The following is a 14752-nucleotide window of genomic DNA, read 5'->3' on the forward strand; positions in this document are numbered from 1 at the left end:
TACTGTACATTCAATTAAGTTCACTGTCAAATAAAACTATTGAGCATTTTCCAAACACGTCTTGAATCTTTCACAACTGAACAATGGACAGCAGAGCAGATAGCAATACATTGAACTGCAATCATCAGGGAAGACATATATGCTCAACACAGCTGGGTAATAAAGCCTATACTGTGTGACATCTACAGGAGTGCTAATCAAAGCTACTTGACTATAGGTTATTAGTTTTATACTGAGAACACAATGAAATTATGTGAACAGTCAAGTAGGTCTCTTCATTTTTTATTCAATGGACTTCTTCACAATGTTTACCCTGACCATATCCAAGCATTCACCAACATTCAACTAAATCTATTCACCAGCACATGTCAAAGATCACTATAAAGACGACACAACCCATGTCCAACGTTAGATCAGTACAGCCAATTCTCAAATGCACGCCCTGACAACTATATTTGATTATTTTAATAATTTTAGCAAATAATTGTTGGAATACATTAAGTTGTGTTAAACCATCATTTTGACTGTTATGGGTTTATAGAAGAGATTTTCAATAAAAAAAAAACAAGACTACCTATTTGGAATTGAATGGAAACAGAGTCAGACAGATTTTTTAACACATTTTTATAGTTTTACATCACACAGTTTCGGATTTCACAAACACACCTGGAATTTCTGTATTTACAATGTTAGTCTGACCAATATGTGACATAAATATCAACTCCTGGTATGATTTACAGACAGACAAGAGCTGTAGAAAAGAATGCTTTCACTGAAATGTATCATTTTAATCAGACAAAATTTGCTTGGATAGTTTGCTGTGTAAACAACTGAGGATAAACTGTACAGATTCGGTTTTTCAGTCATTTGAAAATACAACATGGAGGTATTTCACAAATGATGTTATGACAGTCAGTTTATATAAAAGTGATTTCACAAAAACAACAGTGATTAAAATGTTTTTAACATTGTCATGACTCATCTTAATAACTGATCTTAATTCCAAGTAGAAGGTGATGGAAATGCCATTAGCCAATTTGGACATATTTTTATATAGTCTGTGTTTTCAAATAAATATACAGGAGGCCTTTTTGGAGCATGTTTTTCAATGTACAACAGGGGAGCAGGAATGAAGCACAAACATTTGTAAGTATTTACAGAAAAACATATTTACAAATACACAGAAAAATAACTGTAATCTGAAGGTTGACAATAATTACCGGTATCTAGCTGGTTAAAAAAGTGAAATGGTTTTCGCACTCCCTTTTGGCCATAAAATATATGTACATACAAAACGTCTCACCAAAACACCACTAAAATGGTGAGGGTAAAGCATTTACAGACTATGGACATCCTGCCCTCTTTCTCACAATCTCACAAAGCAATGTGTGTAATGCTTTCACACACTCTGGCTACTGTGATGAACAGACAGCCCTGTGGGCATCTTCTAATGTAGTTTAATTGGAGATTTATGGAGGTTCCACTTCACAACACTGTGATTTTTCTGCATTTGGCAAATCAGATACATATGTCGTGCAGAATTAAGTGCTCAGTTTCCTTGCATTACAAAAAAACAAGTACAACTATGCTATGATTTTCAAATTTAAGGAATGTTATTGCTTTGTCTAAAAGCACACTCAACCAAAAATGAACATATTGATAAATCTCCATATTAACCAAACTGTAAAAAGATCAGAACAAATAGGAACTAGGGAATTCCCTATGGACTCAACTTTAGATTTAAGGACGGTGTGGATGGACCACCTGAGACACTGTACCATCTAAACAATTAGATTGCACAAACACGAAACGCAGATTAGCACCATTTAAATCACTGCATTGACCTGCATTTGAACTATCCCTACCAGCACTCCACAGACAATGTGATATATTACGTATAAATACAACACAAAAGGTGGAATGCTCCCTAGCCAAAGTAAACTGCATTGAAATCAAGGCACAGACAGAATAGCTTATTGGCACTTTGTTTTGTTGAGGCAAGTAAAAATCCAGTGAAGCCTATTTGTCAGTTTAGCCTGTGGGTTGGACTTAGCTAGCCATTGAAAAACATTCAAACTAGTGTTCGCTCTTACGGGTTTCATGTGGTTTGTATTTTACATATACAACTATATCTGCCTTGAGGCAGTTCAAGACCTTGCTTTCGTAAGGTAGAGGTAGTGCACAATACACTCTAAGAAGCATATTAAAGCATTCCAGGTGTACTGGACGCAAATGCATGGTCTACATTCTCTTCTCCTCACTTCTCAGGGAACTACAGGGCTTTCAACGGGCTCCTTGTAAAAGTGGTTCCATAGTAACACACACACACACAAACACACACACACACACACACACACACAAACACACACACAGACAGACATACACACAAACACACACACACACACACACACACACACACACACACACACACACACACACACACACACACACACAAACACTTCACAAAATCCTAAATGTATTCACATCTAGATACCAGACTGGTATTGCTTCCCACTGATTTGTGCATTAAACAAAAAAATCTAGAACCTAGAACATTTGAGTTCTTCTTCAAGCTGAGGGGGACGGAACGTTAAAACATGGAACGACACAATTTGCTTTAATGTCCCCATGGGGACACAATAGGCCCTGTCCTATCAATCAGGGACTGCTACATTGACCTAAGGCCCTGCCCCAAGTACCCTGTAGGGGTAATTTATGGCTGTCATCCTAAAGTAATGTTCACAGTATTTTGGTCATGGTGGGTCTGCAATAAAACTGGATATGTTGTTCCCTCTTTCCAAGAAGCTTAGAAAGAAAAGGACCTCCAAGAACCTCCATATAAATCATGGCTTTGATCTTCATCCCGCCTCATTTCCACTGACAGACATGGTCACCAATGCAGACATCAAGGCATCTCATCGTCCAGGCTGACTACCTGCCGCTGGAACAAAATGCATCTGTTAGAAAGGCTATGACTGATACACTGGCTAGCAGTTAGCGCAGCACTTCTGGCCAAAGGTCAAAGATCTGCAATGCAATGTCACTTACAACAGGATAAATGTAGCCGTCTGAATTGTTTCGGCATATGTGGACTTGGTCTTCCGTGGTCTTCTGGTACACAGGGTTGTCAAAGTGAATAGTATTGGTGTTCTTCAGCTTCCAGTGTCTCCACAGGTACATGGCCCCGAAGCCGAAAGCCACTAGACATACGAGCGCTTTAGGAGAAACCATGAGAGAATATTTTTGAGTTTGTGCTGGGCAGACTTTTGAAGTCCAATATTTGGAGAGTCCAATAATATGGCTTTGAGCAGTCAATATCCTACCTATTGGCATTGCGATGTAGAGGGTCATGGAATTTGAGGGAGCTTTCTCAGGAACGACTACTGCTACTCCATTTGGTTTGTCTGCAATATGGAGAGAATGTATATATCAGCAAAGAAGAAACTCGCTTATCGCATTTTAACAGTTTTTAGATCACTATGTTGCTTTCATACCAAAAGGAACTGAAATCCAACCAAATATGAGCAACTAAATCTCTTCAGGAGCATTCAGTCTCCTGTCATACCTGGTTGAGTGGTGGCAGGGACCTCTGTAGCGGTCTCAGGGACTTTTGGTCTCCCTGGCTGGGTGGGTCTGGCTGGAGGTGCAGGCTGGCCAGTGGTTCTGGCCTTAAGGGGTTCCTTAGTGGAGATGGGGCCACGAGGTCGGGATGTGGTTGTGGGAGGAGGTGGTGCGCGACTGGTGACTGGAACTTTGGGCTGCACAGGAGGTGACACAGACACTTTGGGCTCAACGGGAGGTGGTTCAGTAACATTGGGCTCAACGGGAGGTGGCACAGTCACTGGAGCTGCATGGAAGAGAAGCCAAGTTAGAGTGAGATCTGGAAGAGATTGACCTCTGGGAGGTCTTCCAGGTTGCTTCTGTAAAAGGCATCAAAACTGACTTACCTGGAACACACTTTCTCATGTCTTTAGCCAGAACCATGTGGTCAGGACAGGCACAGGTATACTTTGGAGAGTATCTGGACACCTGTGGAGCAGCTAGACACAGGAACTCACACCCTCCATTGCTCCCTCGGCACCAATTAATACCTGAGATTACAGAGAGAGTTGAATCATTACTGTTCTTCTGCATCATTTCCTTTTTCAATGGGTATATTATATCAAAGGATGCTTGTAACATGGTTGTATGGATGTGTAATATATCACATAAAGCTACACGTATAGCTCCATACCTGTGGGTTGCTTGAGGTTATGGTACAGCACAACATCCTCAGGTGATGTCAGGTGTTCTGCCACTGGGGTGATGTCCCTGCCTGTGACACGGTTGGCACTCAGGATGGCGTTCTGGCTGACGTCTGTCCAGAAGACTTTCTCCTGTGACCAACAGGAAATGACACATGGGTTCACAGGGAGTTCATCAGTCATACAGCATCCCACTGGACACTGAGACTTGTACTCGTAATGCAGCATAGTAGGTTTCAGGAATCAGGTGGATATAAATGGAGGTTCATAGTTATAGATGGAAGCATATCTGAAAGGACAAAGACACCCTGCTCACCTCAAACACAGCGACGCTGAGGGGATGGGCCAGCCTCTGCTTGTCTATGATGAGGGTGCGACGGCCACCTCCCTGGATATCAATACTGGAAAGGGTGTGCAGCTTTGAGTCCACCCAGTACAGACGCTGGTTCAGCAAGTCTAAAGAGGGGACAGGAGAGCAAGACATCGTGAGACCAGATCTAGTTTATTCCATCTGACAATGATAACAGCCAACGGATGCTTAGAAGTGATGACCAAATGAGTGCAGGGTCAGTCAGTGGTATCCGTATGTGGTTTGGATTGGTTCAGTGTGGAAAGGCAGCACCAGTCTAAATGGATATTCACCAAGGGTGATGCCATTGGGCCACACTATGTCATCCACCACCAGGTCACTGCGGTCCCCTCCATTCAAGCCTGCCTTCTCAATCCGTGCAGGATTTCCCCAGTCAGTCCAGTACATGAAGCTGGGAAGCACAAATACAAATGGCACATTCCCACGTATGTTAAAAATAGGCAGAGTTTGGGAGTCACGGGAGCAAGAGTAAATTCATGCTATAATCTGGCTTGACCTGTGCTGATAACACTTGTTTGCTCTGCCTTGTAGCTGAAAGAATAAGGCAAACTAGCAAAGGCTGACAAACACAAAATATGGGGTGGGAGAATATCTGTGTGTGGACTAAGCTGGAAAGAAATCAAATCAATCAAATCTCTGCTGATAGCTGAGCATTATCTTCATTCATTACTTTCATTCAATGTCCCTGTCAAATGAGATTTGGAGGTTTTCATGGAACCTACTTGCGAATTGGATCCACCACAATGGCACGAGGCTTGGCCAGGCCCTCCTTGAAGAGGGTTTTTCGACGACTTCCATCGACTGTCGCCACGGAGATGGAGCCACGGAGGCTATCGGTCCAGTAGATGGTCCCATGGACCCAGTCCACAGCAAGGCCTTCAGGCGCATCGATACTTTCGCCAATGACCACGCTGTGTTTGGAGGAATCTGAGGCTGTGTCCATGGAGGTTCTAGGATGTAAGGTGACAGAAGAAAGACCACAGATAAAAATCATGATTTTGTCACAGACATAGCAAAAATTACATTTCATGTCTTATTGAAGAAGATGAAGGACAATAAGGTATTAAGATATTTACTTGTAGATCTTCTTATGGGAAATGTCAGACCAGAAGATCTCCTTGGAGGCCACATTCATATCCAGAGCCACCACGTTCTTCAGCCGAGGGATGACACGGACATACTCGCTGCGGTCCAGCGTCATCTTCCTCACCTCATGGCGATTGGTAAAGAACAGGTAGGCCACCGTACCTGCCAGATCCCCAACACAATCGGATTACAAACTCAACATTGTGAGTTATTAAGTAATTGCATGCACCAAGTAGCATGGCCGTGTAGTGTTAGCAGAGAGGGTTAAAGCGGAGCTAGTAATCAAAGATCTTTGGTGTTAGTATCAATTACAGTCCATTACAGTACAGTGTAAGTAATGTAACATGGAAGGCCTAATGGTGTCACCTACCAGTGGCTTTGCAGGCTTTGGTGGAGGGGTCAATCTGATAGCCCTCTTTACATTCACACTTGTAGCTACCGACCAGGTTGATGCAAATCTGGCTGCACACGTCTGGGTTGGCACATTCATCGATATCTGTGTAGAGTTCGAAACAGGGCCATGGTTACATTTAACCTACCAAAATCAGGCAATAGTTTGACAATGTTGAGTCAGAAGGGTGAGGGTACATGGTGTGTACAAAGCACTGCATGTACTTTTATGCTGTGCCTTCTCCCATAGAGGGCCATTCATTTTGGTGCCTGCCCACAAAAAAGTAAACACAACCCAAGTGCAAGGGTCAGATATCCAGTCTTTGGTCCTGACCAATGACCTCACTAAAAAAATATCTAGCTGTGATGCAAGTATTTAGTTTAAAAGAGTGTCCATCTGAATGGTCTCATCTGAATTGCCCCTTTGTCTCTGACCGAAATCCATATGAAATGTGCAAGTCATATTTGGTGCCTGCGTGAGAGTATGTGTGAGAATACTCAAGCACTTGGGAGACTGACCTTCACAGCGTTTCTTGTCCACTAGACGGAAACCAGAGGGACACATACACTCGTATCCAATCTTCAGGTCGTTGCAAATATGTGAGCACCCTCCATTGTTGTACAGGCACTCGTTGGTATCTGCATAGGAGACAAAATGCCATATGATATCACTGCCTATGCCTGGAAACACAATGTAAACAGACTCCTCCAGTCCCAGTCCAATAAATCAAGACCTGTCAGAATGACACTTCATAATCTGTGACCGAATGCAGCCAGTCATTTTAACTCTCTCAGCAATTCCACTGGCCATGAGCCACAGACTAGTGCTAACGTCCATGCCTGGTGTGTGTGGCCTTTTTTGTTTTCTGAAAATCTTCTTGTGGGCTGCTGGCTATAGCTGTGGGCTGAACTACTGTCACTGGTCTCTGTATGGACAAGCACCGGAGAAACCGGCTCTGCACATTGATCAGGGCCTGATCCAGACATTGATCAGAGCTTAATCCAGACACTGATCTGCTGCCTGGGGAGCTACTCACCGCACTCTCGGAGCGGCTCGTCGGACCAGTCCCTGCAGTCGCGCTGCTTGTTGCACACCTTCTCCATGCTGATGCACTCCCCACTGCGGCACTTGAACCTGGACGGGGCCACGCAGTGGGAGACTGCCGGAGAAGAGCAGAGGCACAGAGAGAGAGAGAGAGATGGAGAGAAAGAGAGGAGGGAGAGAGATGGAGAGAGAGAGATAGAGAGAAAGAGGGGAGAGAGAGGGAAGTGAGACACTGAAAGATCAGGAATTGTGTGTTGGCTAACGCAGAGGCACTCCTGTGCATAATGAGAGAGGATCGTGAGGGAGAAATATGCAAAAAAGTCAAAAATCCTCATCATCACATCTGTTCACACAGATGTTTCACATTTGGTTTAAAAACCACTGAAATCTAAATCTTAAAAAAGGTTAATATTTCCACTTATCTAGTACATGAAAATTAGTAATCCTAGTAATTAAGCATGGCGTGAGCTGTGTATGAAAAGGAGGTTGGTGAGAGTAGAGAAGAGGTGCGTACCATTGACACAGCCAATCTCATCACTCATGTCTTTGCAGTCATAGACGTGGTTACACTGACGGCTGCCATGGATGCAGGTTCCATCTCCACACTGGAACTCGTCTGGGCGGCAGGTGGTGTGTGCTAAAGGCAGAGCAGAGAGGTGAGACGAGTATGACTTTCATCCTTTATCTTATCCTTTCTCTATCTAGCATGGTATTTTATAGTTCTTTATAGTTTATCACCTGGAAAAGCCTAAATGTTTAAAAAAAAATCTTGTCTGAGTGTCTGAATGTAAATTAAAATTCTTGTCTGAATCGTCTGAACATTTCAGTCTGAAGAAAATATTTAAGAACAGCAAACATCAAAGCTCTAGTTTGGGAAGATCTTCAGGTCTCACAGGATATGACAGGAAAGTGTCAAAACACAAAACAAAGAAACAGAACCACTGCAGCCAGAGTGGGCAGTCTTGACTAAAAAGACGTGCATGGTCTAGCCGACCATGCAGCCGACCGACACACTACCTGACTCCACTACTATGACCAACTAATGTCAGTCCTCATGCTTAACTGAACTGAGTATCGGTCCCTCTTGTCATCAGGTCATCTTTAGACACAGAGAGGTCTTCACTCACTGCAGTTGCTCTCGTCCGAGCGATCCAGGCAGTCGTCTCCGCCGTCGCACCTCCAGCTCTTGTGGATGCACTCGCCGCTGCCGCAGTGGAACTCCTGGGCGGTGCAGGGCCGGGTGGGCGGCGGCTTGGGCTGCGTGCCGCACGTCTCGGGGGCCTCGTCCGAGCCATCGGTGCAGTCGGCGTCGCCGTCGCAGACCCACAGGCGTGGCACGCACTGCGAGTTCTTGCAGCGGAAGGAGATCGAGCTGCAGGTGGTGGCCGGGCAGGACGCCTCGTCGCCGCCGTCGTCGCAGTCGGCTTCCTCGTCGCATACAAAGGACGCCGAGACGCACTGGCCACTGGGGCAGCGGAACTCGTTGTTGGTGCACTGCTTTGGAGCTGGCAGCGGGTGAGGTTGGGTTGGGAGAGAACACAGACACAGAGGGGAGTCAATGAGGGAGCAGATCATTGAAAAGGTGTCTCGGCCCCAGCTGTGGCGCAACTGGCTGGGGCACCTGCACCGTACACCGGCGACCCGGGTTCGATTCCCGCCCCGTGGTCCTTTCCGGATCCCACCCTGACTCTCTCTCCCACTCACTTCCTGTCATTCTCTACTGTCCTGTCACATTAAAGGCATAAAAAAAAGCCCAAAAAAATATACTTCAAAAAAAAAGAAAAGAAAAGGTGTCTCTATATTTTCCGGGGTTGTGCGTACAAAACTTCTACATTACACAGTAAATCTCAGGATTTGAAATAAAACTAATTTTTCCAACACGATATAAATGTCATTGATTAGGCTGATAATCTCATTGATGCCAAAAGGGAGTTGAGGGAGGTCAGCAGCCACTCACCACATCCTTCCTCATCAGCAGCGTTATCACAGTCAGCTTTGCCGTCGCAGAGCCACAGAGTGGGCACACACTGGTTGAGCCGCCCACCGCAGCTAAACTCTGTTGACCTGCACGTCTTGGCCACTGGGGGAGATACAGCAAAGGGAATGTGAGAAAGAGGACCTCTATTCCCAGTTCTGTAACTGTGTAACGCATAGGCTCTGTATGGCATGTAGTTATACTTATGCACTCCATGAATGATGAAATTAGCAAAAGTGTGAAGAAGCTAATCACAAATGTATGTAGGCTAAATCAAAGACTTCTGGAGTGCTTTGAGTTGTAATGTGAATATGTGTGTTGTAAATGTGTAGTCAGAATTTGTCATATATATATATTATACATTTGTTATATATTATACATATATTTGTTATATATATATATATATATATATATATATACATATCTTATATATTTCACCACTAATGAATAACTGTATTCCAATTATATTGCTCATATAATATTGCTCATGTTCTGCGACAGAGGTGAGGACACTCACTGCAGACAGCTGGCAGCTCGTCAGTGCCATCACCACAGTCGTCCGTGCCATCACACGCCCACCTCAGGGGGATGCACTTGCCATTGCCACACTGAAAGTGCTTGGTGTCACATGTGACTGTCTCTGTCAAATAAAAAGATTACAAGGGGCTTAAGTCATTATCGAACCATTGACTACCCAAGAAATATGATAAAAGAAATTACTTTCAGGAGGATATGTTTATGATGCATTAAGGGCTTTATCACCTTACCAAGTGGTGTTTTATGACTTTATCAACTCACACCCCATGGTTATCCCAAACTATCAGTGCTCTCACATATCTTCCCTTTTCCATGGAACTTCAAACACACAGCACACAATCTCACAGGCAACAGTGTGATAACAGCGCGTAGAGTTCAGCTACCCCAGTGCAGATAAGACAGAGTGATCTTGTGCGGTGAGCAACTTGCCCCTTCCACTCTGACATATCAACACAGGCCTGTTTACAAGGACTGCCAGTCCCACCACCACACCACAGCTAAATCTCAGCTCATCCCTGAGAACAACCATATGGCTGCCCACGCAATGTCCAGGCGTGTCTGTCTGTGTCTAGGTGGGGTTGTCTAGTTTGTGGTCTATTGGTGTGGTACTGATCTAGCTTGAGTCGATGCAGTCAGGAGGCAACAGTGTATACACTGGTGTGGAGTTATTGAGGTTGAAGGTGGGGATTGGAGTTAAGGAGTGGAATAGATTGGTTGGGACATATGTTCCTCAAGCAGCTGAGGAACAGAAGTGTGTTATAGAAGACTAAGACTGAGATATGAAGTCAGGAGAATTGCATAGATTAGTCTCATTCTCCTGCCAAATGTTTATGGATAGCCATCAACAAAGACTTGCTATGCAGTCCCCCACCCCATCACCATATTCAGTGAGGTGGGAGAGCTGTGGATGGAGTGGTAATGACTGGCCACCGACCCTCCTGGGACATGTCAGGGTCACGCCGATGCCCAGGGAATCCCACTTCAGGGGCCCCAGGGCATGGTCACCTGCTCCTGACATCCAAGGCGAGGGAGGAGCAAACCAATCGCACCATCGCCTGCCAACTGGACCGACTGCGACTGGACATTCTGCATAATTTACGACTCAGACTGGGGTGGAGCCAATGTTCCCCATGGACTTTGAGAGGCATGGTAAAAATATGATGTGTCAGCTGGTAGACCAGAGCTGAAGAATGGCTGAATTAATGGGCACAATGTAAATGGACATTGTAGGCACAAACAGTTTATAACTCATGCACCATCAAATAATACAGTGGCATATTTTGAATATAAGCAATTCCGCGCAAAACTGTCACATCCATAATGCCAACCCAATTCCATGGTATTTAGTTGCCGTTATGGACGTGACAGTTTTGCATGGAATTGCCCATATACTGTATAACTCCAGATTCTAACACTACATTAAAATGGTTGGAGATGGAGAAATGAGTTCTCAAGTTGTGCTAAACAAATTTACCTGGTACGCAAAAACAAAAAAAGAATCAGGGTCAAACGACAGTGATTTGAATAGAAACAGTCTTGTAAATGTATGTAGTTCCCCTCATGTGTTGGGGGGCTGTCATCATTCATCATGGTTGTGAATGGCGAGAGCCTGCTTCTGCACCGCACCATGGCCACTAATGAGTCCCTTTCTCACTAGCCCCACGGTTGCCATGGAGTTGAATGTGCCCACGGCTGTGGCCTCTCTTCCACGCCTCTACATTCTCAGCGCGGGCCCCATTTATTCACCTGCACCTACATTTGCTCACTCGTCTATCTACCAGTCATCATCTGTTTGCACTCTATTTAACTGCTCATGGCTCGCCCCTGGCTTCCCCTGAACTTCACTCCAATCTCCTTTATCCAGGAGATACAGGAGATCTTGTGGAGACTGTTTACAATGGTGTCAACGACAGGCAGGCCACCAGGGAACAGCCATTTCTACCAGTTTAGAGTTTACCAATATCTGGCTCACCCTTAGAGAAGAGGGCAAACCTTTATCTCAAGCTACTCTAAGAAATCATGGCATGGACAGTTCAGGGAGTTAGCCTTCATATTTAAGCGTGGATATAATAATCTCTATGCTCGCAAAAGATAGAGAGTAATGATAATTTATGTTCATGAGTGTCACACGTGATGAAGATGGGAGGCTTGTCTGAGGTCTTGCATGTGACTTAGTGACGTGTACAGATTAGCTCAAGGCCAAGTGGCAAGTGTAGCGCCTAGAGAAGTCGTGAGCTTGTCTGGAACTGTAGCTAAGTGTCAGATAAAGCCCCAGTGAGCAGCTAATGTTGAGTGACAGATACTCCCCACCACTCTGAGCTTCCACTGTTGTGTCTGCTCAGGCAAAGCCTCACATTACATTAGAGGTGCCCCCACAACCCACAAACGAGGCTGACTTCCCTTCCTAGAAAGGCTCAAGCAAAGGAATGCACTTCTGTGTAATGTCAGGGTGAAAGGAAACCATCTGTAAAAGAAACTGGAATCTTTGAGTATATTTTGCTATAATGAAACCCACTTTATGAAAGGCAAAGGGCGGAGTGAGGTTGTATGCAAGTGTGTATTTTGGGTTTGTATCCAAGTGTGTATTTTGAGAAGGTGTAATCTCAAGATCAAAGACCAGGTATTTATAGAGGTTAATCTGGTCACTCACAAAAACATGTCCATGGCCTTCACCCCACAAAGAGGTATGGGGACAGAGCAGAGTGCCTCGCTCTGAGTATCTGGTTCATATGATTCATTAAACATCCAGTGGGTCTCAAAAAGAACACCAACTAATCCTCTCTAATTTCTTGTATGCCTGAGGCTGACAACAGACAACATCCTTCCGAGTGATCGAGTCAAACAAGCAAACACTCTCCAATCGGACAATAGACAATAAGGACATCGGGCCTGAGTTTGACTGAACAAACAGCTTCCCAGAGACCACGACTAGGCTGTCATACAGTGCTGGAAACAGACAATACTCTGTTGTCACTGAAAATAAATCTTACGGACTTGACCAGTTCCAACACGTTCCTGGTTCTCTGCGTTCATTGCCATTCATATGGAATGAGACCTCGTTAGAAAAAGAGGACAAGACAAATAAAGTAATGTTAACCCAGTAATGTGTGTCTGTTTATCTGGAATGAGGTTGGTGGCGGAGAAACGGTGTATTACGCATGACGCACTTACAGCTTATGATATTTAGCTATTATCGCATATGTTTTTCCCTCCGCTATCTTGACTCAAGGTGACGCATGGACGCAGATACGTTCCTTCGTGAGTAGTAGACGCCCATACAATTGGTAACTGCCACCTGCAAATTTCTCCAGGACGCAGTTTTACAAGACCCTAACATGCCTGTCGGCCAGAGAGCATGCACGCTCAATGGAATAGGCCTATGGCGCTAAATGAATTGTAGGTTGCCCTAACTAATACAACATATGCACGAAAACAAACTTTTGCTGAATATTGTCTAGTCATCCAAAATCGACCTAAAATAAGGGCCACTTTGACCTACATTCATTCAGGTAATCCCTCCCCCACAATCTCGCCTGCTGGTAAAAGGTAAGAGCACCAACGAAGAAAATGTGAGAATGTATAAATAATTAATTTAAACCAGACAATAGCATAATAATTGGACAGTTAATGACACTGAAATTGACAATATAGAACAATATTCCATATGATACTGGGCCACCTTTACAGAGGCTATAAGATGTAGCCTACATGATGCAAGATAATATGTTGGCAACTCTGTACACAATTAATTAATATTCTTATGGATTTCATTTTTATACTAAGGGTTCAGAATTTCTACTTACGTCCTTTCACGGCGTTGATGATGGTGGTGATCACAAAAAACGCAAGAAAGGTTCGTTCCAGGACTTGCAAATGAATTATTAACCGCATCTCCGTTTGAAGTTTTTGCAGTTAGACAAGAAACAAATAATTTTACCACCAATTTGATTCAAGTTAATTAAAAAGTTCACCAGCGTTGTAGTTTACTTTTGTGTACGATGTCTATGAAATAAAATGTGTGATATTGGCAGTTAGCCTAAGTGTAAATCTGCATCCACTCCTGTTAGCTGATGCTCTGTGCACTCTGAGCGCTGCCGCTGAGGTTAAGTGAGGATGCCGACTGGTAGTAAATTTGCGTTGTTTGGATACATCAGGGCAATTTGAACGTGGCTGAAAGATGGGCGGGGACGGACCCCGCGGGGGCGTGGTCGGGTGGTGTGATTTCTCAAGCATACATTTTCACAACATGAGGGAGTGGTCTTTAGGGGCCCCACACATTACACTGTCACAAATATCAAATAGCAATACTTTGTAATTCTCTCTCTCTCTCCCTAAAGATAAGGAGAAAGAACACCTGCATCCTAAATTCTGCTTGTGATCCTTAGAATTTGCATTCTTTGGGTGACATTGCAACATAAATCAGACAGTGTTTTGAAACCATTACGAGCATGGGCCCCACAAAAATGTGCTGATAATTCCTACCAGAGGTGTGGCAGTTTGAAATTGTGAACATTGCTCTCGAGACCCATTTTGTCTACTTTGAGTCTTTCAAGGCTATTTAGCCTTCATCATATCATTGCCTTCAACATAATATGTCTATCCAGGAGTAAGACATTATATTATCATTAGTATCAAAGCGGCAATATAACAGCACTAGTGGGCCTCCTTAAATAAATGATCCAACTCATAAAATGTGACTTCCCCCTCTCTCTCTCTCTCTCTCTCATTTCATACACAGAGGTCATTCAATGTGCTTTACATAAACAAAACCAAACAACAACTTGATGTACCGCAGAGCGGTACAAAATATGACCGCCGCCCAGTCCAGCACATTTTTTCCACAAAAATAAATCACGCTGAAAGGCCTATATGATTCTAACTGTCTCAACCCCACCCCCATCTTGCCGGTTCATAATTCTGAGAAATTCTTGAATTGTGTGCATGTGTGCGTGCACACGTTTATGTTTATGTGTGTGGGTGTGTGTGTGTGTGTGCTTGTGTGTTTGTCTGCGTATGTGTGTTTGTGCATGTGCATGCATGCGTACATATGTCTACTGTGTGAGTATGTGTCATACGTATGATTACTGTGAATGTATGTGTCTGCG

The 14752-nt window shown here is 44.1% G+C and overlaps 1 protein-coding gene across 1 annotated transcript; it reads right to left on the reverse strand.

The window, feature by feature from the left end:
* Window positions 1-607: 607 nt before the first annotated feature.
* On the reverse strand, window positions 608-13754 carry ldlra (low density lipoprotein receptor a). Its single transcript, XM_076265496.1, has 18 exons — window positions 13451-13754; window positions 9628-9750; window positions 9093-9215; window positions 8263-8640; window positions 7650-7772; window positions 7128-7250; window positions 6610-6729; window positions 6071-6196; window positions 5691-5862; window positions 5337-5564; window positions 4887-5005; window positions 4561-4700; window positions 4235-4376; window positions 3948-4091; window positions 3566-3847; window positions 3324-3404; window positions 3049-3215; window positions 608-2941 (listed from the first exon to the last, which is right to left on the reverse strand). The coding sequence occupies exons 1-18, from the start codon at window positions 13536-13538 to the stop codon at window positions 2906-2908; spliced, it is 2715 nt and encodes a 904-aa protein (XP_076121611.1). The 5' UTR covers window positions 13539-13754; the 3' UTR covers window positions 608-2905.
* Between the last annotated feature and the right edge of the window lie 998 nt (window positions 13755-14752).

The sequence above is a fragment of the Alosa pseudoharengus genome, unplaced genomic scaffold (assembly GCF_046254945.1).
Source record: "Alosa pseudoharengus isolate Yale_2024_CS ecotype anadromous, Long Island Sound unplaced genomic scaffold, YU_APseudo_1.1 YU_APseudo_1.1_scf_4, whole genome shotgun sequence".
Classification (NCBI taxonomy): domain Eukaryota; kingdom Metazoa; phylum Chordata; class Actinopteri; order Clupeiformes; family Clupeidae; genus Alosa; species Alosa pseudoharengus.